The sequence below is a fragment of the Labrus bergylta genome, chromosome 2 (assembly GCF_963930695.1).
Source record: "Labrus bergylta chromosome 2, fLabBer1.1, whole genome shotgun sequence".
Classification (NCBI taxonomy): domain Eukaryota; kingdom Metazoa; phylum Chordata; class Actinopteri; order Labriformes; family Labridae; genus Labrus; species Labrus bergylta.
In genome coordinates this window covers 35,261,542-35,287,403 of record NC_089196.1, presented here as the reverse complement: position 1 = coordinate 35,287,403, position 25,862 = coordinate 35,261,542, and the positions used below count along the sequence as shown (strand labels likewise).

At 42.5% G+C, this 25,862-nt stretch overlaps 2 protein-coding genes across 2 annotated transcripts in view; one reads left to right on the top strand and one right to left on the bottom strand.

Moving 5' to 3' along the window:
* The window catches only part of LOC136181106 (NLR family CARD domain-containing protein 3-like), a 494,962-nt gene that overhangs the window by 208,692 nt on the left and 260,408 nt on the right, over nt 1–25,862 (bottom strand). The gene's annotated exons all lie outside the window — the stretch shown is intronic.
* Nucleotides 7,257–25,677, top strand: LOC136181092 (NACHT, LRR and PYD domains-containing protein 3-like). The gene is made up of 13 exons (XM_065961383.1): nt 7,257–7,455; nt 7,636–7,746; nt 16,238–16,348; nt 16,463–16,541; nt 16,700–16,904; nt 17,030–18,833; nt 18,940–19,113; nt 19,209–19,382; nt 19,478–19,651; nt 19,747–19,920; nt 20,441–20,608; nt 20,729–20,775; nt 24,510–25,677. Exons 1-13 carry the CDS (start codon nt 7,346–7,348, stop codon nt 25,079–25,081), a joined length of 3,903 nt encoding a protein of 1,300 aa, XP_065817455.1. The 5' UTR covers nt 7,257–7,345; the 3' UTR covers nt 25,082–25,677.

Below are 25,862 nucleotides of genomic sequence, written 5' to 3'. Positions count from 1 at the left end.
CAGAGTGGTTAAAAAGTTATCAAAATCCTCCTTAGTGTGACTTAAAGGGGCAGTATATTATCTCTGTCCTCGATACTTCAGACACTTCACACTCCTCTACACCCACAGCAGAGATCAGCACAGACCAGAGACTTTATTATGCAGCTCTATAAGTAGAATTATAGCAGTGAAATCAGAGTGTGTGATTCTAGTAGATAGATTTAAAAAGACAAACTCTGTCTGCTGTAGTTATTCTCTATGATCAGCTCTTATTGAATGTCTCCTTCCAATCAGATAGCTGTGTCAGATTGATCTAACCAATGGGGATTCTTCAATGTGTTGGGCCTGTTAGAGCCCAAAATGTAACAACTACCCGAAATGTAAGAACTGGTCAATAATGTAACAAGATGCTGAGCCCAAAACGTAGTAACTTTTTGCAATTTTTGGTCAGGTATTACATTATGGGGCAGGCAAAATATTTTTCTCCTAATAATGTTATAATTTTATTACATCATAGAGCGAGTTAATAATTTATTGATTAATCATTAAATGTCGAGTTCAGTATGCAATAAAAACAATCGTCAATAGTTTTTACCATAATTCAAGCTGTGTTCATAAAGTGTTCATACACATATGTGTGTGTGTGTGTGTGTGTGTGTGTGTGTGTGAACTGAAACATCCCAACATTTTGTGAAATACTATAACAAAATATCACAGTACTTCATTATCACGTTACAATTTTAATGAAAACAGTTCAACAACAACAGTTGAAAGAAACTGGATTAAACCAATAGCCTACTATAACAAAATATAAGTGATACATCAATATCACATTACAGTTTAAATTAAAACAATTCTGAACAATTCAACAACAATCAAAAATCAAAAATAATTGGATGAAACGTTAGAGCACACTTTAAAAGATAACTGAAAATTCTGATTTAAACAAACTATCTAAATTCTTTCTAGCAATTTAGGTTACATTCTTCAATAGTCTAACAATATAAAAAAAACATTTTTCCAGAAGAATTAACAAAAACTAAATTTATGCAAAAAGTGTACGCCAAGAAAAGAAAGAATATAAAGTATGTGTATATATCGGGGAGGGGCTGCTCAATTTTTCCAGAATATATTTTTGACCTTATAGTTACCATAGGATATGTGCCTGAACACAAACCAGGCTTTCATCCACTGTGGGTTTTGACCGAATAACTCTTTGAGATGCAGAGCTAGACCACTTGATTTATCACATGATTTGTAGAGCTTCATGATGATGATACAGCAAACTCATCATTCACAAATACGGAATCTTTTGCCATGAAAACACCAATGCACCTCGTAATCTCTCTTGCTCTTGCAATCGTTTGGGCAAGAGGGGCTGCAAACCGGCTTGTCAGTGTGGGTTTGCCTGTTAATGTGTTTTTAACAAGGGGAGGTGATTGGAGCTTCTCATTGTGGAGTGGATTAAATGCTGCATCATGTTTGTTGGGCTATTTGTGTAGTTCCCTGTCTTCTTGTAATATTTGCACACAGTTTTTGTCTTTTCTGTTATCTTCTCACCTCCTTCGTTTTGTCTCTTGAGGAAGCCAAAATGTTTCCACACCTCCGATTTATAAGACGGTGGTGTGGTCGGAATTTCAACATCTTGCACCGCAGCTGCCATGATAAAGACTGCTTGTTACAACCAGGTTACAACAAACCTCCTCTGCTCTTCAGGTGCTGAGGCTCACGCGAGTGATGTAGGAATTCAAACAAGAGAAGTATGAATAGATGGCGCCCTCTACTGTTTAAAAAAAAGTAATGCGATTCAGTTTTTCAGAGTATCAAAGTGAACCTTGACACCTTTGAATCAATTTTGAACTGCCTCACCATTAATCTTTATATCTCTAGTATGCAGGTGTTGGAAACAGGAAGTTAGTTATTGTGGTTTGTCAGCAGGGGAAGCTTCAGCAGTGACACACAGGTACTGTACATCACCTGTAGTAGTCCCTTTTTTAGTGCAGTCATACCTGCGTCAGGTGTGAACACGAACAGATTTCGATTGGCTGTGACTGACACTTGAAATCTGCTTTGATAGTTACTCTGTAGATTCAGATGAACCAGGTCCATTTTGATTTTCATTCATTTCAAAGAGCGTCCCATTGATTGACTATCGATGTAAATGATCATTCACTGTGAAACTGTCGACAGTTTTTAGACAATTAAATAAAACATGTTAAACACAGAAGTTTATCGATCACTGAAGATCATTTAAAAAGGATGATGGTCAATAATAACTCAAGTTTTTGTCTTTTTTTATGACAGTCTGAAAGTTCTTCTCTTGATTGACAGCTGAGGTTTCAACATGAAGACGATCTCTGCTGCTTCTGATCGTACAAACACTTTTATTTCTTCTCATGAATCTTAAAATAATGAACTCAAACTTCCTTCAGGGAGAAATGGAGGGTGTGTCCTTTGATCACCTGTTGGTATGTTGATGAACCAGCTGTGGTATTTCCTGGTCTCAGTAGGACTCTGACTCCGACTCGTTCTGACGCAGATCTGTTCTCTGTGTTGAAGGTAAGAGACACTTTTCACTGTTTTTTAAGACTCTCTGTTTGATTGAAGTGTCAAAAGAGCTGTAAGCTATTAGTTAGCCACCATGTTCATTAGCTGCTCTGACTGTAGTAAAAGTGCAGACTCTCAGTTAGCATGCAGGCTATGCTAACATGCTAACAGTACAGTTTTACACAGCAGAGGGAGGGCGTGGAGTCTGTCCTCATCAGTTAGGACTAAAAATAATCACTCCATCAGCTCAACTGGTTCCACAACTTCTCTGAAACTGGACGGTTGCCAAGCAACACAAACACTCCTCTGCAAGTCAAGTCAAGTCAAGTCAAGTCAAGTCATATTTATTATAGAGCACATTTAAAAACAGCTACAGCTGACCAAAGTGCTGTACAATACATGAAAAAAGAAAAAACAACTTGAGATCACAATGTCCACAAGAGAGAAATATATATATATATATATATGTATACATACATACATATATAAAGAAAGCAACAAAGGAACCTGAAAGAAACGGTCTATTCAGGACCAGGGGACTCAAATGCTAAAATATAAAAGTATGTCTTGAGACAGGACTTAAAAGAGTCAACAGAGGGTGCAGACCTGATGGAATGAGGGAGGCCGTTCCACAGTTTAGAGGCTTTTACTGAAAAGGCCGGATCTCCCTTTAGCTTGAGCCGTGAGCGGGGAACAGCCAGGAGGCCCATGTCTGATGATCTCAGGCGCCTAGATGAGGTGTACGGCCTGAAGAAGTTGGTAATATAAAAGGGGGCCAAGCCATTCAGGGCTTTAAAAACAAACAACACAATCTTAAAAGCGATTCTGAATCGTATTGGGAGCCAATGAAGGGAGGCTAGGACAGGACTGATATGCTCCCTCTTCTTGGTTCCAGTCAGCAGCCTTGCTGAAGTATTTTGGACCAGCAATTGCAGTAGTCAAGCCGGGATGAAATGAGCGCATGGGTTACTGTCTGTAAGTCACTGAGAGGATAGGTTTTAGCTTGGAAATTGTACAGAGCTGAAAGAAACTGGATTTGACAACTGGATTTACCTGCCGATCAAATGTAAAGCCTGAGTCGAAGATAAAGCCAAGGTTCCTGTCGTGGGGTGTAATGTGGCTGTATAAGTGACTTAAGCTGTTGGCGACCTGTTTGATGATATCGGGGGGGGGGGGCAAAAACAACAGCTTCGGTTTTTGACTCATTTAATTGTAGGAAGTTATGGGCCATCCAGTGTTTTATGCCTTCAAGGCATTGTATAAGAGAGGTGAGTTCTGCGAGATTGTTTGGTTTGACCGGTAGATAAAGCTGAGTGTCATCTGCGTAGAAGTGGTATGAGAGGTTGTGCTTCTGGATAATTTGACCCAATGGGAGCATGTATAGTGAAAATATTAGAGGGCCTAGGATGGATCCCTGTGGTATCCTACAGCTCAGACCAGATTGGGAGGATGTGGCGTTAGTTAAATTTACAGAGAAGGTTCTGTTGTTCAGGTATGATGTAAACCAAGTCAGGGCTGTGCCCCCAACACCAACCCAATGCTACAGGCGATTCATTACAATTGTGTGGTCGACAGTGTCAAATGCTGCAGTAAGGTCCAGTAAGATCAGGAAAGCACAGTTTCCAGAGTCCATTGTAAGCAGAAGGTCATTGTGGATTTTGAGAAGTGCAGATTCTGTGCTATGGGCTGCTCTGAAACCTGATTGAAATTTGTCTAAAATACTATTATGATGAAGGTAGGGTAGCAATTTCTCCAGAATAACCTTTTCTAGCACCTTCGAAAGGAAGGGTAGTTTTGAGATGGGTCTGTAGTTGGAAAGTGGTATGGGGTCCAGGTTGGGTTTTTTTTTAACAAGGGCTGCACTATAGCATGTTTAAATGAGGGAGGAACAGCACCAGTTGAAATACAGCTGTTTATAATGGAGAGGATAAAAGGGCCGGTAATATCAAAGGAATCTTTGAGGAGAGCTTGGTAGGTACTATGTCACTGGGGCAGGTGGCAGATTTCATTTTAAAAACCGTCTCTTTGAGTGAGGTTAAGGTGATAGGCTCAAAACAGTTTAACTGGGCAGAGCAGTTGAAGGGCGGGGAGGCTGAGATGTGCCTGGTAGGGGCTGAGATATTTTTTCTAATGCCAGCAACTTTTTCAGTGAAGAACTTTAGGAAGTCTTCTGCTCTACTAAGGGGAGTGTCTAGAGAGGATCCAGGAAGGGGGCAGGTGAGAGAGTTTATAATATTGAATAGGACTTTAGGATTATGGTGATCTTTTGAGATGATATCTGAGAAATGTTTTGCTCTCGCTGCCTTGACTGCAATTTGTTAGCTGATCAGCCGCTCTTTAAGGATTTCATGTGAGATTTGGAGCTTATCCTGCTTCCACTTGCGTTCAGCTTGTCTGCAGCTCCTCCTTAGGGCTCTAGTGGATTCAATAATCCAAGACTGTGATTTAGGCTTTGGTTTTTTTATCTTGAGAGGAGCAATATGGTTGAGAATTGAGGAGCAGGTTGCATTAAATAATTGAATGTGATCCTCAGTGCAGAGTTCAGTAGGAATATTTTCAACGGACAGAGTACCTTGAGCAGCTAAGAAAGCAGCTGAGAATAAACTGGCAGTGGAAGAGTTAATGTAACGAGAGTAACGCATGGGGAGGAGACCATTTGATGACAGGTCAGAGAGAGACACATTAAAAATAATGGCACTGTGATCTGAAAGACAAGGGTCCATTATTTCCAAATTGTTAACAGGAAGACCACAAGACAAGACCAAGTCCAAAGTGTGGCCATGTTTATGAGTGGGACCGGAGACATGCTTGAATTAAATGATTCAATCAGGTTTAAAAATTAACCGACAAGTGGTTTTGATGGACAACATACATGGATATTAAAATCACCCAGTATTAAAATTCTTTCAAATGATGGCACAATTTGCGATAAGAGGTCTGCAAACTCAGTGATAAAATGTTTATCTGATTTTGGAGGACGATATAATATGATGATAAGAAGAGGGTTTGCTGTACCCACTTTGTTTTTAAACACTGCTGCCAGACCCCCGCCCCGTCCGGAGGGTCGTGGCGTGTTAAAGAAGGAACATTCATTTGGAGAAAGCTCAATAAGTGGACTTACATCATTGGAGTTCGGTCAAGTTTCAGTCACCAGAAGGAAATCTAGGCCCTGGGATGTGAAAAAGTCGTTAAGAATAAAAGTCTTATTTAGCACTGATCTGGCATTTATCAGAGCCAGTTTAATCGGGGCCGCATTACTGACGTGCGCTAGTGGCGTCCATGGCAGAGAGCGGAGGTTACTAGAGTTTACACCGCTGCGACGTTCAGTGGCAGATCGGGAATTTCAGCCTCGGTGATATCGGAAAGACATTTTTACTGGAATATTGAAAGTGCTAGAAGCCTCGAAAGGTCCAAGTCCTGCATTTGAATGAATTTTCTACGTGGAGCTCTGCAGAAGGGGACAGCTGATCTCTGCTGCACCCACAGCAGAGATCAGCAAAGACCAGAGACCTTATTATGCAGCTCTATAAGTAGAATTACTGCAGTGAAATCACAGTGTGTGATTCTAGTAGATAGATTTATAAAGACAAACTCTGTCTGCTGTAGTTATTCTCTATGATCAGCTCTTCTTGAATGTCTCCTTCCAGTCAGATAGCTGTGTCAGATTGATCTAACCAATGGGGATTATTCAGTCTGTTGGGCCCCTTCACAGGGGGGTCCTCCAACCATTCATCACCAATATGTGATCAATAATCTGACACCTACAAAAAAATGCTCTGTATAAACATTTATCTTCAAAGTTCACAGAAGTATTATTTCCAACATAAAGAACATCTCTCCCCGATAGTTAAGACTAGACTCACAGCATTCGGTCATTTACGGTTACATTTCATCTTCACTGTCTGCTCCACCACTGCTCCTCTGTTTTCACTCTCGGACGGATAATTCATTTCACTGGAATAAATCATGTGACTCTTAGCAGAGCGATGAGAGTGAGTGCTGCCAGATGGGGCCCCCTTAGGACCCGATCACACAGAGACGCAACTCGCCTCAAAAAAACTCCTGAACACAGCTGAGGAAAGAACAGCTGGGAGCGCCTGTGGAGCAGGGCTGTGTGTGCATACGAGCGACCAAATGAAATATGTTTGCTCCAAGAGGAGGAGGGGAAAATGTCACAAAAAGCGGATATCAAACCTCCTTTATTTGATTGGCTACTTTAAGTGACCTTGACGATCACTGCGACTTTGCTTCTTGATCAAAAAAGTTGAAAATGTTTAAACTTTTATGTGTACCCAAAAACTGCTAGAAAAATTTGTCTTGCAGCAGCAGAGAAGAGCGCCCAGAAATTACGCTGGACCATAAGATAACCATGGTTTTGCTGGTGCTGCTTTCCCTTTTTGAAGGTGAACCAGGTTGATGTGATGTATGTAGACTGACAGTGAGGTGATGATGATGATGAAGGTGAATCAGCAGCTTCATCTCTTTGTTTTCTCCACATCTGAAGATCTTTGACTGGATGTGACTTCAGCAGATGTACTCCATCAGTGTTGTTGTAGTGACAGAGTGCAGCTCTCCCAGCAGGGGGCGCTCTGCTATAGATCAGTGTGAGGACACAGAGGAGGGAATCCCTCCCTCTAAAACCTCTCTGTGTGAGGAACATGAAGCTCTGAGGTGAGGATCTCTAACTGTCCATGACTCTTCTCCATGTCACAGCTCAGCACTCACATCATCATCATCATCATCATCATCATCATCATCATCATCATCACTGTCTCATCTGCTGCTCACAGTAACTAATAATGTTGTTTTTTGTATCAGGATGCAGGAACAGAGACCAGACTCTCCTGGACCCAGCTGTGTGTCCATGAAGAGTGACCGGTCTAAGGGTCGCCCTGTGAACTTTAAAGATGGACGTCCTGCTGATGGAAGGTAAGAATTAAAAATCAAATTAATGTTATGTCTCTGTTGTTTAAAGACTCATATCTTTGCTCAGAGTTCATCATCATCACCATCACCATCATCATCATCATCATCATCATCATCATCATCATCATCACTGTCTCATCTGCTGTTCACAGTAACTAATAATGTTGGATTTTTTTGTATCAGGATGCAGGAACAGAGACCAGACTCTCCTGGACCCAGTTGTGTGTCCATGAAGAGTGACTGGTCTATAGATCGCTTTATTGACTTTAAAGATGGACGTCCGGCTGATGGAAGGTAAGATTTGAAATTGACAAAGAGCTCTGTTGTGCTTTTCTGTAGGCTCACTCTTTCATCCTCAGCCATTTACATCACTCTCAGTCTTCAGTCCATGTTCACCTCTCCCTGGACTCGTACTTTTCTCCTGTTTCTCCTACTTCTCCACCAGAGGTCCTCAGAATTCACCTCCTTCTCTTCTAGGTTTCAATAGCCAAGACTTTCCCTTCTACTCTACTCACCTGTCTTCACTTTCCTCATCAGCTTCATTTAGTTTTCTTACCACTTCATGATCATTGTGTGCTTTGGTTCTATCTTGTGTTTTTTCTTTTGAAGTGTTTGTATTTGAACCCTTACCTTCCTGAAGGCTGTAAAATGTGGAAAAGAATCGACAGTGTGATGGACTTTATGACTTCAAAGCAAAAACAGCCCTACTAGAAAGAAGCTAAATATTCTGAGACAAAGTCAAAATAATAGGCCAAACCTTAAAAAGAGACAAATCTGAGGAAAGATTTATTTTTGGGCTTTTTGTTCCGTTTAGAGACGGGACAGTAGATAGAGTCGGAAAACAAGGAGAGAGAGAATGGGGAATGGCATGCAGGAAAAGAGCCACAGGTCGGATTTAAACCCGAGCCACCCACTTGGAGGGCTACAGTCTCCCTACATGGGACACGCACACTTACCACTTGGCCACCAGCACCCCAATTAAAGCATTTTTATTGAATTAATATATTTGTTTTTCCCTCAGGTAGAATGAAAGTCCTCTCCTTCCTCACTACCAATGATGACCAAAACAAACAGACATACTGTCCACAATATCAGATTTCATTCACTGAGAGTCTGCTTCTGCACGTCCATTTTAAAGCATGCACCATCAAGGATGGGAGCCACGGTTTAAAAACTGTGATTAGAGGATTATGGTCCACGAGGTGGATGTTGGATGTCCTGACTTTGTCCACAGCCCAGATCCTGAACCTGATGAGGTTCTGCTGGTGAGATGTTGGGCATTGAAAGCTTCAGGTCACGTTCACTAACCTACCTGGTCCATACAGCCTGCTGATCCAGCTGACCATTGTATTGATATCTGACTACACTTTCTCCTGGACTACATAGTTTAACACTTGATCCTTGTTTTAGTGAATGGTGTCTGAGTCCAGCTGAGGCATGTTTAGTACATCAGGGATGATGTCATGGTGGTATACTGAAAATTTGGTCCAGTGATCTTGGCAGGACACTGGTGAGCAGATGTATCATGAAGACTGCAGACAAAGATCTTCAAAGCTCTTGAGTGTTTTTACAAACCTTGTAGGATCCATATACTGGACTTACTCACAATATAAAAACTACTGTGATGGTGCAAGCATCACTTATTCCCATCTGAAGTGATGTCAGTCTGAAGACTTTGTCCCAGAAGTGAGTTCCAGGTTGAGGTTCCTGAAGTTGTTATGGACAAGTTCTTGATCTTGATCTGTTCTGTATCCTAATAGTAATTGCTGCTCGTTGTAAATGCTGCTCGGTCTCTAAATGTACTATGGAAGGTAGAGCCTTCAGTTTTCAGGCTTGCTCGTGGTACCTACAGTCTCTAAATGTACTATGGGAGGTAGAGCCTTCAGTTTTCAGACTCCTCTCCTCTGGAATCATCTTCCAGCCGGGGTGAGGGAGGGAGACACACTCTGTATTTTTAAGAATAGAATTAAAAGTAACTATACATTTTATAGTTAGGGCTGGCGCTGGTGTGATGGCTTCAAACAAAATCAAGTAGGTAAGCCGCTGCTGAGCGGGTTTAACACACTATCAAATAAAAACAAAAGGCAGGCCGCGGATCCAAAGTCAACTTATAAACTACATTTATTAAGAGAAAACTTTTCAGCAAAACTAAACTTCACAAAATAAAATAAACAAACAGATTGCTATATAATGTATATCCTAAGCGGCCCTTTGCAGTCAAAAAACTGTTCCGCTTCCCCACTCTCACTCTCCCCCCAGGTGTCCTTAATCAACTTAAATTACACTGCCAATACGCCAAGGCTCCGCCCCATAGAGGGAGAAATAATGCACAGATACCCCCCCAAATCAATTAGCAAAATGTAAAACCAAAATAAGCCAGAATAAACAATAATATAAACAAATAATTCTAAAGTCATTAATGTTTGGCTCTTCACGATTTTTTCACTGTAAATAATTCATATGGCCATTTGGCCACAACATACCGGCCCCTAATTGTTTACACTAAAGCAAAACAATTACCTATCATACATTCAATGGGGCCAAAAAGACAGGAATTAGAAATACTTTACATACATTATCAACATACATTCAAACATTCAATAGTCCATAATAGTCAGGGGGGGGGTGTGTGTGTTTATGTTTGTATACATTTCTCGGGGGGCCAGAGGTTACCAGCCCCCTTTTAATTAATTAACTGCCTCCAAGAGCAGGCAGAGTTTATCAATAGGTCTCTGTAAGATGCTGCTCTTGGTTTTCACCAAGACGCTCCGGACGAGCCCTTTGGACCCCTGGAATGTCTTTACAACACGGCCCAGGAGCCAAGAGCTCCTCGGTGCTGTGTTGTCCACTATGATGACAAGGTCGTTCAGGCAAAGGTTCCTTTTGGGGTGGTGCCACTTGTTTCGCTGTTGTAAGATTGGAAGATATTCTCTAATCCATCTCCGCCAGAAGAGATCTGCCAGGTACTGTACCTGTCTCCATCTTCTCTGGGAGTACAGGTCTTCCTTCTGAAAGAGTCCAGGCAGCATGATTGGTTTCATTTTGAGTTGAAGGAGGTGGTTTGGTGTAAGGGGTTCGAGATCGTTAGGATCACTTGACACTGTTGTTATCGGCCTATCGTTCATTATTGCTTCGACCTCACATAGTGCTGTTTGTAAAGTTTCATCATCTAATATTTGCTCCTTTAAGACAGAGTAAAGAATCTTTTTCACAGGTCTGATTAGCCTTTCCCACACTCCACCGTGATGGGCTCCAAATGGTGGGTTGAATATCCATTTTACGCCATCCTTCAGTAATGTATTTTCCACTTTGTGATGATCAAATTTTCTGAGAGTGTCTTTAAGCTCCTTCTGTGCCCCCACAAAATTTGTCCCATTGTCTGTGCGGGTGCTTGTCACTGTTCCTCTGCGACACATGAATCTGCGCAGAGCATAAATGCAGGAATCAGTGTCCAATGAGTTTGCCACTTCTAAGTGTACAGCTCGACTCACAAGGCAAGTAAAGATAACACCCCAGCGTTTAACATTTGACCAGCCCCGCTTCACCTCTATTGGTCCAAAATAATCAATACCCACATGTGTAAAGGGTGGTAGATCTGGAGACACTCTGTCCTCCGGAAGATCAGCCATTTTCTGCTCGCCAACCTTCGCTTGCATGCGGCGGCAGAGGACACAGTTCTTAATGATTCGTCTTGCAGATGAGTTTGCATGAGGCAACCAGAATCTTTGCTGTAGTCTGGAGAGCATGTGGCTTCTCCCTGAGTGCCCAGTCTGCAGATGGATATTTCACATTAGTAGTTTGGATATGTGAGAGTTTTTGGGTAGTATAATTGGATTCTTTAAGTCTATAGGCATTGCTAACTTGCCTATTCTCCCTCCAACTCCCAGCATGCCTTCATCCACCATTGGGTCCAGGTTACAGATTGCGCTGCTCATTTTCACTTTACTTCCGTTTTCCAACAGTGTGAGTTCCTGTGAGAAAAAGCATCTTTGCTCAAAGAGAATGATTGACCTTTCAGCATTTTTCATGTCTCCTACAGACAGATGTTGTACTTCACAGATTATCTTTAAAAGGTTCATTTTGTCTTTCAGGGTTTTTGCAGATGTCCAGCTAGAGTTTAGGTCAGTTTTTGCAGTTTTTTCTTTGATTTAATAAAAGAAGAAGTTCTCTAAACTTTAAGATCCAAGCAACACCTTTTTGTAGTCTGTTCCATGATGAGTAATACTCAATCAACTTGCTGGTTGGATTTTTCTCCACCATGCTTAGACTATTAACAGATGCCTCGTTTTTTTTTTTTATCTCTGGATCATCGGGAGAAATTTGTCTCAATTTCTTAGGGGTCTCTGGCCAAGCTGTTTCTTGCAGTTCCAGATACTTGCCATCTTGACTCTAGGAAGGGTTCAACATGCAGCCCATGTGATGCCACGTCTGCTGGGTTGTCTTTAGAGCCCACATGTCTCCATTGCTTTTCTTGAGATAGGTCATGGATCACTGAAAGTCTGTTGGCAACAAAAGTGTGGAATCTCTTTGTATGATTATAAATATATCCTAGCACAGAGGTACTGTCTGTCCAGAATATAGAGTCTTTGATTTCTACTTGTAGTTCTCTTTTCAACATCCTGTCCACCTTTACAGCAAGCGTCGCCGCTGTCAGCTCCAACCTGGGGATCGTAATCTGTTTCAGAGGAGTGACCCTGGATTTCCCCATAATGAATACGACATGGACTTGTTCAGCAACATTTGTAAACCTGAGGTAATTCACAGTGCCATAACCCATTTCGCTCGCATCACAGAAGTGATGGAGTTCTGTAGTTCTGATTGGGCCAAAATTCACAGGTTTTATACACCTGTCCACTTGAAATCTGCTGAGCTGATCCAAACCTGTAACCCAGAACTGCCATTGCTTAGTCAGTTTTCCTGGGATGATTTCATCCCATCCACATTTTAATTTGCAGAGTTCTTGGAGTATTTGCCTGGCCTTAAGAATGAAAGGGGCAAGGAATCCCAACGGATCATAGATTGAGCTAACCATGGAAAGAATATCCCTTCTTGTGAGGGCTTTGTTCTTGATGGCGATTTTGAAGGTAAAGGAATCACTTTCAGTATTCCATTGGATCCCAAGAGCCCTTTCAACTGGCAGTTTCTCTCTGTCCAGGTTTAGTTCCTTGAGATTCTTTGCTCTCTGATGTTCAGGAATACTCATCAGAACTTGGCGGCTATTACAGACCCATTTGGTCAATGAGAAGCATCCCTGAGAGCAAGCTTCTTTGAGGTCTCTGATAAGCCTGATGGCTTGATCTACTGTAGCTACTGATTTGAGGCAGTCGTCAACATAGAAATTGTGTTGGATTGATTCAGTTACCTCCTTTTCGTATTTGTAGTTGTTGTGTTCTGCTGTTTGTTTTAGAGCAAAATTGGCAATGCTAGGCGAAGAAACAGCGCCAAAGAGTTGAACCTTCATTCTATAGGCTTCCAAGGGTTTGTTGGTGTCTCCACTAGGCCACCACAGAAACCTGAGAAAGTCCCTATGGTTGTCATTAACCATTACCTGATAGAACATTGCCTCAATATCTGCCATTAAAGCTATTTGTTCCTGGCAAAACCTGAGTAGAACTCCAATGAGAGTGTTTGCCAGGTCAGGACCTTGGAAGAGTTCTTTGTTCAAAGATGTGCCTTTGTAGGATGAAGCACAGTCAAACACAACTCTTACTTTTCCTTTCTGACGATGGTAAACACTGTGAATGGTATGTACCATACCTGTCCGTCTCTCCGATCTAGCTGTTCCGTTGGCACTTTCTCTGCAAATCCTTTCTTGAACACATCATCCATGAAACTTTTGTACTCCATTGCATAACCTTCATCCCTTTTGAATCTCTTAAGAAGATTTAAGATGCGCTGTTCTGCCATTTCATAGTTGTCAGGCATTACAGTCTCTTTGTTGCGAAAAGGCAAAGGTAGGTCAAAGTGTCCAACTTTTTGTACAACTGAGGTTGATGCGATCTTCATGAATCTTCTGTCCTCATCTGACATTTCATTTTTCTCTTCACAGGCCTTTTCAGGGAAGTCCTGATTATATTGTCTTATCAGGAGATCCTTTAGTTGACCAACTGATATTCGATCGGCCATAGCTACCACGGGTCCAGATTCCACAGCAGAACAACAATAAAGTGGCCCATTTACCACCCATCCAAACACTGCCTTGACTGCATATGGTCCATTTCCTTGGCTATTTATTATGTCCCATAGTTCCATTGCTTTAGGCACATCAACTGCTATTAGAAGATCAATATCAGCATCAATTTCATTCAGTTGTATTCTGTTTAGATATGGCCATCTTTCGAGATCCTTAGAGGTAGGTATATTCTCCTTTGAGACAGGTATCTTACTTTGTGTGAACACTTTGGGTAGGTTAAGGTAGGTGCTGCCCTCCAAGTTACCTATCTCCAATCCAGTGAGTTCATAACTCTTTACAGGCCTTTCCTGCCCCATGGTTTTTAAGACAACCGTAGTTCGCCTTGCTTTAGGGTTCAGCTGCTTCATCAGATGCTCTGTGCAAAATGATGCAGAGCTGCCAGGATCGAGGAATGCATAAGTTGAGATGAATTTATTCCCTTTATCAACTTTTACTCTGACTGGCACAATGGCTAATGCGCAGTCCCTACCGGCCCCAGTTACTTCATCTGCTGAAACAAGAGCACTGCTGACGGATGTTTCTTTTGTTTTGGTAGGGCTAGCATTAGGTTTGAGTTCTTGATATGTTGTTCCTATGCCTTCTATGTGTGTATACAATTGTTGGGTGATTCCTGTTACACTTTTGACATGTCAGCCTTCGTTTGCAGTTTTTGCTTATATGTCCTTTTATTAAACATCCAAAGCAGTGACCATTTGTTTTTAGGAAATCAACCTTTTTCTTTTGTGGAAGGACTTTAAATTTTACACAATCTGTTACTACATGCTTGTCTTTACAGAAAGTGCATTGAGAAGCAGGACTGCCACCTGCTGGCAGCTGTTTGAATGTGCAGTGCTGTCCCATACCTGGGTGTGAAGCACTGCCTTGAAAGTCTGTTGTTGAGATGAGATGAGATGAGATGAGATTCAACTTTATTGTCATTACACATATACAAGTATAGAGTAACGAAATGAGGTTTGGCATCTCACCAGAAGTGCAAATAAGCAGAAAGTGCAAGAGTCTGTGCTATGTACAGTAATTGAGTGCAAGAGTCTGTGCTATGTACAGTAATTCTGTGCTATGTACAGTAATTGCAAAATTTACAGATGTAGCCAAAAAAAGTGAATTGTGAGGTATATCTGGATGGCTGGATTAATGGGATGCAATAAATATAAATAAATGCTATAAATAAGTAATGCTACAAAATAAGTGTGTTCTTAGGATTATAATATACAGATTAAGATGCAGTGAGCATCTATACTAATAATATACAGATTAAGATGCAGTGAGCATCTATACTAATAATATACAGATTAAGATGCAGTGAGCATGCTATACTAATAATATACAGAATAAGATGCAGTGAGCATGCTATACTAATAATATACAGATTGAGATGCAGTGAGCATGTTATGCAAGTTTACAAATAATTTAAAGAATATGAACATACTATAATACAATAATACAGATGGATGAGAGATGTGTGTGTGTGTGACCAGGAGGAGAGGTGGGGGGATGATGGGTGTGAGGTGATATGGAGGGGAAAGGGGGGTCAGCAGGGTGCGGAGAGAGAGAGGGAGAGAGAGAGAGAGAGAGACAGAATACAGAGTTCGAATACAGAGAGAGAGACAGACAGAATACAGAGTTCGGGGTGTGAGGTGATATGGAGGGGAAAGGGGGGTCAGCAGGGTGCGGAGAGAGAGAGGGAGAGAGAGAGAGAGACAGAGTTCAGAGTTCGGGGGATAGAGTTCAGTAGAGAAACAGCTCTGGGGAAAAAGCTGTTCCTCAGTCTGCTGGTTCTGGTCCGGAGGCTTCTGAAGCGCCTGCCGGAGGGCAGGAGGGTAAACAGTCTGTGGGCAGGGTGGGAGGAGTCTTTAAGGATGCCATGAGCTCGCCGCAGACAGCGTGTTCTTTGGACATCCTCAATGGCAGGAAGTGGACACTTTGTGATGCGCTGGGCGGTTTTTACCACCCGCTGTAGCGCCTTACGGTCTGCGACAGAGCAGTTTCCGTACCAGACTGAGACACTGCTGGTCAGGATGCTCTCGATCACACAGCGGTAGAAGTTCATCAGTACAGCTGAAGACAGGTGGTGTCTCTTCAGTGTCCTCAGGAAAAAGAGGCGTTGATGAGCCTTCTTAACCAGACTGGAGGTGTTAGTGGACCAGGAGAGGTCCTCTGTGATGTGGGTCCCCAGGAACTTGAAGCTGGAGACACATTCAACAGCCATCCCGTTAATGTGAATGGGGTTGTGCGTGCTTCCTCTTTCTCTCCTGAAGTCCACGATGATCTCCTTCGTCTTGCTGGTGTTGAGGAGCAGGTTGTTGTCAGCACACCAGGCGGCCAGATGCTGTAGCATCTTTCTGAGCTGTGTTTATGTTTAAGTCGTCTTCTGTTAACTTTAATTTCATCAGTCTAAAGAATTTGAGGACAAACACAGTGTTGGCTGTATTCTGAGTGAGATACTGTTCTAATAGAAAAAGAGAGAAATGTAGAGAACTTCAGCTCTGCCTCCTGATTACTGATTATCCATCTGCTAGTTTAAACTGGAAAAATCTGATTAAAAATGATCTTTGTTCTAAATGCTTTCATTAACCAGCTGTTTGTTTGTATCAGGATGCAGGAACAGAGACCAGACTCTCCTGGACCCAGCTGTGTGTCCATGAAGAGTGACAACTCTAATGGTCGTCTTATTGACTTTAAAGATGGATGTCCTGCTGATGGAAGGTGAGAATTAAAAATCAAATTAATGTTATGTCTCTGTTGTTTAAAGACTCATATCTTGGCTCAGTTTCATTATATATATCCCGTTGTTTTCTTGTGTAATATGTCCTGTCACAGAGTTCAACAGGAGAGCTCCAACGTTCACAGAGATCAACCAGACCAGCAGAATCCAACAGACCTGGACTCCATCTTTATGGTGTGTTCAACACACTGTTAATTAATATACTACCATTACAATAATTTAATTCTAAGTTATTGTTCTGTTTAGACCAGCTGACCTTCAGACTGACAGATGAATCACATGTTGAGTTCTACCAGTTTATATTAAATATCCAGTGTCTCCTTCTGTTCCAGCTGCTGGAGGAGAACATCATCACCTTTGTGAAGAACGAGCTGAAGAGAGTCCACAGGGTTCTGAGTCCAGATTACCCAGAATGCTTAGAGAGTCAGAGTGAGGATGAAGAGCAGGGGAGAAGCTGTAAAGAGGCATTTTTGAAGATCACTCTGCACTTCCTGAGGAGGATGAAGCAGGAGGAGCTGGCTGACTGTCTGCAGAGCAGTAAGAACATTTTAACATATTTAGTATTTTAGAAAAAGGACAAAGAGGTTTAAAGTTCCAAACTCAGATAGTCATGTGATCTATATCAGGATCTGTTCATTGATTTCAGTTCTTTCTTTATTCAGGAACGTTTGGTGCAATGTGCCAAAAAAACCTCAAATCTAACCTGAAGAAGAAGTTCCAGTGTGTGTTTGAGGGGATTGCTAAAGCAGGAAACCCAACCCTTCTGAACCAGATCTACACAGAGCTCTACATCACAGAGGGAGGGACTGGAGAGGTCAATGATGAACATGAGGTCAGACAGATTGAAACAGCATCCAGGAAACCACACAGACCAGAAACAACCATCAGACAAGAAGACATCTTTAAAGCCTCACCTGGAAGAGATGAACCAATCAGAAGAGTGATGACAAAGGGAGTGGCTGGCATCGGGAAAACAGTCTTAACACAGAAGTTCACTCTGGACTGGGCTGAAGACAAAGACAACCAGAACATACACTTCACATTACCATTCACTTTCAGAGAGCTGAATGTGCTGAAAGAGAAAAAGTTCAGTTTGGTGGAACTTGTTCATCACTTCTTTCCTGAAACCAAAGAAGCAGGAATCTGCAGGTTTGAAGAGTTCCAGGTTGTGTTCATCTTTGACGGTCTGGATGAGTGTCGACTTCCTCTGGACTTTAAAAACAACGAGACCCTGACTGATGTTACAGAGTCCACCTCAGTGGATGTGCTGCTGACTAACCTCATCAGGGGGAAACTGCTTCCCTCTGCTCACCTCTGGATAACTACAAGACCTGCAGCAGCCAATCAGATCCCTCCTGAGTGTGTTGACATGGTGACAGAGGTCAGAGGGTTCACTGACCCACAGAAGAAGGAGTACTTCAGGAAGAGGTTCAGAAATGAGGAGCAAGCCGACAGAATCATCTCCCACATCAAGACATCCCGAAGCCTCCACATCATGTGCCACATCCCAGTCTTCTGCTGGATCACTGCTACAGTTCTGGAGGATGTGCTGAAGACCAGAACGAGAGGTGAGCTGCCCAAGACCCTGACTGAGATGTACATCCACTTCCTGGTGTTTCAGTCCAAACTGAAGAACATCAAGTATGATGGAGGAGCTGAGACGGATCCTCACTGGAATGAAAAGAGCAGGAAGATGATTAAGTCTCTGGGAAAACTGGCTTTTGAGCAGCTGCAGAAAAGAAACCTGATCTTCTATGACTCTGACCTGACAGAGTGTGGCATCGATATCAGAGCAGCCTCAGTGTACTCAGGAGTGTTCACACAGATCTTTAAAGAGGAGAGAGGACTGTACCAGGACAAGGTGTTCTGCTTCATCCATCTGAGTGTTCAGGAGTTTCTGGCTGCTCTTCATGTTCATCTGACCTTCATCAACTCTGGAGTCAATCTGATGTCAGAAAAAAAAAAAACATCCCAGAGGTCTAAATTATTCAGAGAAAAACCTGACCCAACACTTTTATATCAGAGTGCTGTGGACCAGGCCTTACAGAGTCCTAATGGACACCTGGACTTGTTCCTCCGCTTCCTCCTCGGTCTTTCTCTAGAGACCAATCAGAATCTCATACGAGGTCTGCTGACACACACAGGAAGTGGCTCAAAGACCAATCACAAAACAGTCAAGTACATCAAGGAGAAGATCAGTGAGGATCTGTCTGCAGAGAAAAGCATCAATCTGTTCCACTGTCTGAATGAACTGAATGATCGTTCTCTAGTGGAGGAGATCCAACAGTCCCTGAGATCAGGACGTCTCTCCACAGATAAACTGTCTCCTGCTCAGTGGTCAGCTCTGGTCTTCATCTTACTGTCATCAGAAAAAGATCTGGGCCTTTTTGATCTGAAGAAATACTCTGCTTCACAGGAGGCTCTTCTGAGGCTGCTGCCTGTGATCAAAGCTTCAAACAAAGCTCTGTACGTGCTCACATAACTATCCAGTTCAAATGTAGTTCTCTTCATTCAGAAATAACAACTATAGTTTGTAATTGCTTTCATTTGTGTTCTTCTGAATCCTCTTCAGCCTGAGTGGCTGTAACCTCTCAGAGAGAAGCTGTGAAGCTCTGTCCTCAGTCCTCAGCTCCCAGTCCTCTAGTCTGAGAGAGCTGGACCTGAGCAACAACAACCTGCATGATTCTGAAGTGAAGCTGCTGTGTAGTGGTTTAAAGACTCTACACTGTTCACTGGAAATGCTCAGGTAAGGACTTATTCATGTGGAAGTTTACCCAATAAGCTTAAATGTACTTAGTTTATTTGATATTTTGATTAATTTACCAAACATATCCTCTTCAGGCTGAGTGGTTGTAACCTCTCAGAGAGAAGCTGTGAAGCTCTGTCCTCAGTCCTCAGGTCCCAGTCCTCTAGTCTGAGAGAGCTGGACCTGAGCAACAACAACCTGCATGATTCTGAAGTGAAGCTGCTGTGTAGTGGTTTAAAGACTCTACACTGTTCACTGGAAACGCTCAGGTAAGGACTTATTCATGTGAAAGTTTACCCAATAAGCTTAAATGTACTTAGTTTATTTGATATTTTGATTAACTTACCAAACAAATCCTCTTCAGGCTGAGTGGTTGTAACCTCTCAGAGAGAAGCTGTGAAGCTCTGTCCTCAGTCCTCAGCTCCCAGTCCTCTAATCTGAGAGAGCTGGACCTGAGCAACAACAACCTGCATGATTCAGGAGTGAAGCTGCTGTGTAGTGGTTTAAAGACTCTACACTGTTCACTGGAAACATTCAGGTAAGGACTTATTCATGTAAAAGTTTACCTAATAAGCTTAAATGTACTTAGTTTATTTGATATTTTGATTAACTTACCAAACATATCCTCTTCAGGCTGAGTGTCTGTAACCTCTCAGAGAGAAGCTGTGAAGCTCTGTCCTCAGTCCTCAGCTCCCAGTCCTCTAGTCTGAGAGAGCTGGACCTGAGCAACAACAACCTGCATGATTCAGGAGTGAAGCTACTGTCTACTGGACTAAAGAGTCCACTCTGTAGACTGGACACTCTCAGGTTAGTGTGCTGCTGATCCAGATTATTCCTAAAATCACGTTTTCTTGATGAATCATTTATTAAATTGTCCTTGGTGGTGGTTTAAAGTTTGACTGTATGTTACCACATTAATGCTGTAAAGCGCAGAGCTCGTTCTATAGCTCTCAGTCTTTTAGTCTGAGGAAGCTGGACTGGAATAAAGAAAGTTAAATATGAAGTTCTTTCCCCACCAACAAACAAACCATGGATAAAGTTTGGAACATAAAGAACTAAAGAATCTTCTTTTCAGATGAAACAGTTCAGAACTGTTTCTACATCACTGCTGATGTCAAAACAGTCTGTGTGTTTATCTCACGCTCTGTCTTACCTTCACTATTTGTCACCAGAGTAAATATTGATTAGTATCAGATTATGAAGTCTATTCTGTTCAGCTGCATGGTTATGACGGGATGTTACTGGTAAAACAGTGAAGAATGGACCAATGGATGTTAAGCATAGTGTGTGTGCGTGTGCGTGCGTGCGTGCGTGCGTGTGTGTGTAGTCTGTCAGGTTGTCTGATCACAGGAGAAGGTTGTGCGTCTCTGGCCTCAGCTCTAAGCTCCTCCCACCTGAGACATCTGGACCTGAGCTACAATCATCCAGGAGAACGAGGAGAGAAGCTGCTGTCTGCTGGACTGGAGGATCCACACTGCAGACTGGAGACACTGAGGTACAGACAGACACACAGAAGCTGTCTCACTGTTTCTGAATGATGAACTCTGCTTCTTGTCTGATGCTGGATTTAAATGAAGATGTATGAAATAGATTCTGATCTGGTTACTTCCTCCAGTTTTGACCATAGTGGACTGCACAGACTGGATCCTGATCCGAGGATGTGTGAGTGTGTTTTAATTTCTCTTCATCAGAACACAGAAGCACATGTTGGATTGTAGAAGAGTAAATGCTCTTGAACAATCAGACGGAGACTATGGCTTGTGAATACAGGATTTGTTTATTTCTCTCCGAGCAGTTAGTAACAATAACTTAGATTTATATAGCGCCTTTCATGAAAGCCTAAATAAAACCATCGGTTTGAATGATTCTGATGACGTGGATCTGTCAGTAAAGTTTGATATTTAGTGAAATAGGTTTGCTTTGTTGTTAAGGGAGCGAGCATTCTGCAGCATAAATGAGGCGGTGGTGTATTCTGAAGCAGAGGGAGAAAGAGGAGTGGTTCTGTCAACACACACAACAACAGGTATCAGGTTTCTGGTGTGCACGTGTGATTTGTTGTGATGATGGCGCCGGTCAGACACTACAGTGGGGATAGCATGGTCAGTGTAAACAAACTTGCATCGGGCAGCCCTATGCACGTAGTGAGGACGGCGCAGGAGTCCAAAAGATTTAATGGAAGCAAGGTTGTCCAGAGAGAAGTGGCAGGTGAGATTCCGGAGTTGCAGAGCAGAGTATGTTAGTAGTAACATGTCCGCAGCAGGGAGAGCAGCTGCTAGCCGCAGGCTGAAAGCCGCAAGCTACCGGGCGCCAGCCGGGGACAGGAAAACCGCAGGCATGAGAGCCAAACCAGGATAAGAGCCAAACCAGGATAAGCAAAGGACCAATTTTGTGGCAGACGGGGGACCCGTCTGGACACAATCGGAGCAGGAGAACAGCAGCCGGCAGTCTGGTTGTCAGGCAGGCCTCTTCACCGCCAGCAGCCGAGCCAGAGTAGTGGAAAGCGGCAGCCAGCGGTAGCCAACAGGTGGCGCAGGGCGACGGGTCCAAGCCAGGTAGGGAGCCGACGTGGCCGACGAAGAAGAACAGTCCACCAATAAGGCAGGTGAGGGTCCAGTGATCACAGACTGGTGAGGATATCCTGATAGCTGTGCGAGAAGCTAACAGCTGATTGGCGGCTAGCGCTAACAGCTGATCGTCATAGATGGTGAGTAGCTGTCAGTTTACACAAACTGAAAGCAGCAGCAAAGTCGATCTGTTTGCAGACTGTTAGTAGAGGATAAGTAGGAGGGAGAAGCATAGATAGCACAAAAGAAACACCATTTTTGTCACGGATCGCGAAGCAGCAACATACACGCCAGCGTCCTCGCTCAACCGGAACTTTTATAACATCCCAATCATCCTTTTATGGGCAATTAACACACTGAGCAATTACGACATGTGTGTTATATGAAGACCATTTCCTAGAAGTTTCCTGGACAGACAACTGGTCTCTTAACAGGAAAGAGAGTGTGTGTGTGTGTGTCTTGTGTATCAGAACATGATCTTATGACTTGGCTAAATTCAGAGGTTAGATAACTATTGGTTTGTGCCTGCTGCTGTCCAGATTGTGTTTCTGTTATGATTAAACCTTTCAAACTACAACAGGATGAGGGCTGGAAGTAACACAAAGTGATGATAAAAGTGAGGGTGATGGAAACTCAAATATGAAATAAAAAATGTAAACTGAAATAAAAGTGATAATCCAGTGAATAGAAAATCACCATTCATCACATCCAACAGAAATGTATATTTTACAACATGCAGTTTTTGTGACATTTCACATTTTGATGTTGGCTGCTGGCCGGCTGCTCGTAGTCGAGCTCGTGGAGCTCATCAACTTTAAAAACAACAGAAATCATTTTTGATTTGACGTTCATTTTCATAAACATGTAAATATGCAGGGTCTCCAACATGAAGTTCTCTCCTCAAAAACGTCCAGACGTGAATTCAGTGATGAAATAGTAACAGAATATCTTTAGAGACATAAGCTAGCTCTCCTCCTCATCTTCTGGCTGTGCAGACAGTAAGGCACACAGCAAAGTCCACGATCACCATAGTACAGGCCAGCAGGAACATCCAACAACAATACACAAGTCAGCAGCAGGCCGCCAGGTGGCCAGGTGAGGTCGAGACGGCGTGGCCTACGCATTAGACAAGCGGAAAAAAAACTCACAAGGACTGAGTTGTCATCTGTTTCTTCAGATTTCGATCTGTTCATCCAGTCCAGTTAAATTTCAATTAAAACAAAAACATGTATGTTGTAGAGCCTAGATTGATGGTAAAGAAATGGTCTCCATGACTTCAGAAACACAGTTTCAAACTAGTTAGACAGGACAAAGGGACGTGGCACACTCCTGCTGCCATCACATTGTGTGTGACAGTGAAAGTGGAAATGAGGCTCCTGTTTGTGCTGAATGTGACCTCTGAGGACAGAACAGTTGGAGACAGCAGATGGTTCATAGATTCTTTGTGCTGCACTTTGATTAGTCAGACTTTATTCACTGCATGTGTTTGTTGATTTGGATCTCCATTCATCCTGGCTGCCATGGTAACTCCATTTGAACTTAATTAGAAGTGGATTATTACATTTCAGTGCTGTCAAACATCATTCAGTGCTGAATATGAACTGTAAGTTTGATAGACTCTCAGTAAGTAGGGGTGTAACGGTACACAAACATTTCAGTTCGGTACAGTTCTCAGTTTTGAAGCTTCGGTTCGGTACATTTTCACTACAGTAAAGGGACCTGATGCAACGCTTTTTTTTCTTTATAGGAACATTCATAATTTCCCTTTTACACATTGGACTAAGTGCAGCATCAACAGTTCAGACTTGTACAGCTGCTCAGGTTACTTTTTAATAACATTTTAAATTAAACATTGTGGAAAAAAAAAAACATAAAATAAACTTATGCTGCTTCCTTCAACCAAAAGAGTCTCCAATAAATAAAAGACATGAATAAAATAAAGTATTTTAGAATGAAATGAAGTCATACGGGACATATGTACAAATATTTGTTTTTAATTACACTTCCACCTTTTAGTTTATGATGGCAACACTTTTTTGAATGCTCTTTGAGCACATAATAAACCTAATCACATCTGGGACAGTGTAGTTTCAGAACTATTAATATTTCCCTCTGTCGATAACTTCAATGGCATTTTTTATGGCTTTGGCCCGTTTAGAATTACTAGCAAAAGGCTGTCTGTTTTTTCCTAGTTGCAGTGATGTTTACGTTTGCGTGGTGCCTTTTCAAGTGCTTTAATAAGTTGGACGTGTTGCCTGTGACGTACCCGATGTCCGCTGAACATCAGTGGCACACTACTCTCGTCTTGTCAACGTCTCTTTGTCCATTATTGTGGGAATGGGGAGGGAGGTGTTCATTCTATCATGCTGCAGGTTATGCTCCCACACAGATGCGTCTCCCCCTCCCCTTTTGCTCTTAGTTTGAGCGGGATCATCGCTGAAAATTAAAACGAAACTTAAGAGTAAGTCCGTAAAAAGAACTCCATCCCGGTTATATGCAACTGTCCAGACCAACAGGCCTTGAGGAACGAGTAAGCTGCACAGTTCGCACGGTTTATGTTTGAACTTTTTTACAAGTTATTAACTAAAAGCTGTGTCCCATACCAGCAGCCGCAGCCTTCCTTCACCCTGAGGTGTGCTTCCGCTTTGCGGTCCGTGTGGGAACACAGATTAAATCACTTTTGTTCCGTGCGTACTCGGATCAGTCCTGTACCGAAACAGTCCGGTACGAGTACGTGTACCTTTACACCCCTATCAGTAAGTGTCAGTAAAGTTGTTGATGAATGAACAGATGATAACCTGCAGCTGTGTTGTGTCTCGTTCTCTCCATCAGACGCCTGTGAGCTGGAACTGGACACAAACACAGTGAACAGATACCTGAAACTGTCTGACAACAACAGGAAGGTGATACATGTGAAGGAGCTTCAGTCATATCCTGATCATCCAGATAGATTTGAACACTACTATCCTCAGCTGCTGTGTAGGACTGGTCTGACTGGTCGCTGTTACTGGGAGGTCGAGTGGAGAGGAAAGGTTTCTGTATCAGTGAGTTACAGAGGAATCAGAAGGAGAGGAGACATGAATGGATGTTGGTTTGGATTAAATGATCAGTCCTGGAGTCTGATCTGCTCTAATGGAGATTACTCTGTCAGTCACAATGACATAAGAACAAAGATCTCCTCCTCCTCCTCCTTCTCCTCTTCCTCCTCTTCCTCCTCCTCTGTCTCTAATAGAGTAGCAGTGTATGTGGACTGTCCTGCTGGCTCTCTGTCCTTCTACAGAGTCTCCTCTGACACACTGATCCACCTCCACACCTTCAACACCACATTCACTGAACCTCTCTATCCTGGGTTTATGTTCTGGTCTCCTGGTTCTTCAGTGTCTCTGTGTGGTCTGTCGGTCTGAGAAACACTGCTGACTGAAGATCAGCTGACTCTGTTCACTCTGTCCAGCTGGTCTGTTTCATGGTTGGTGGGTGTGATAATGGGGGGTGGGGGTGGTAATGGGGGTTAAATGTTCTACATTACAGAAAAACAATGGACCCCCTTCTGTAATGTCTGTATTGTTCTGATCTCACCAATAAAAAACAAGTGACAATTAAACAATTAAAGTCCTCCTCCTGCTGTCTTGATATTGGCAGCAGGAGGAGGAGTCATGTCTCCAGATCTGTTACAAATGGTAAACTTGTCTCTCAGGTGTCTTCCCACAGGCCCTGAAAACAGCAGTCATCAAGCCACTACTAGAAAAGAACAATCTAGAAAATAATGAATAATTACAGGCCTATATCAAATCTTCCTCTGTTAGGTCAAATGATAGACAAAGCTGTGTTTCCGAAGTTAAATAACTTCTTCATATTGAACAACTGTTTGGATGTCTTCCAGTCAGGTTTTGGACCAAACCGCAGCACTGAGACAGCTCTGGTTAAAGAGTAACTAAACCCTAAAACCACTTTTTCCAACTCTAAACCTCTGTATTTGAGTATTAAGTAGTGTTATGGATCAATCCAAGTCCCAATCTCGACATTTGTGTACAAAGTATTGAAATTTGAAATATTGTGTTAGAAATGTGCATAGTGTATGCACTAATGGCTGTGTGGAGTACAGTATGACGTAGGAGTACAGCCCCACGTCACCAAACCTATAAAAGCCTCGTCACCTGACTCGGCGAACTGTGGGGACCACAGACT

Excerpts from the sequence above, each read along its gene's own strand:
- LOC136181092 (XM_065961383.1), top strand. The coding sequence starts at position 7,346 with ATGCAGGAACAGAGACCAGACTCTCCTGGACCCAGCTGTGTGTCCATG. Across the intron at positions 16,542-16,699 it reads ACCTGGACTCCATCTTTATG|CTGCTGGAGGAGAACATCAT; the intron begins GTGTGTTCAACA and ends CTTCTGTTCCAG. Across the intron at positions 19,921-20,440 it reads TGTAGACTGGACACTCTCAG|TCTGTCAGGTTGTCTGATCA; the intron begins GTTAGTGTGCTG and ends GTGTGTGTGTAG.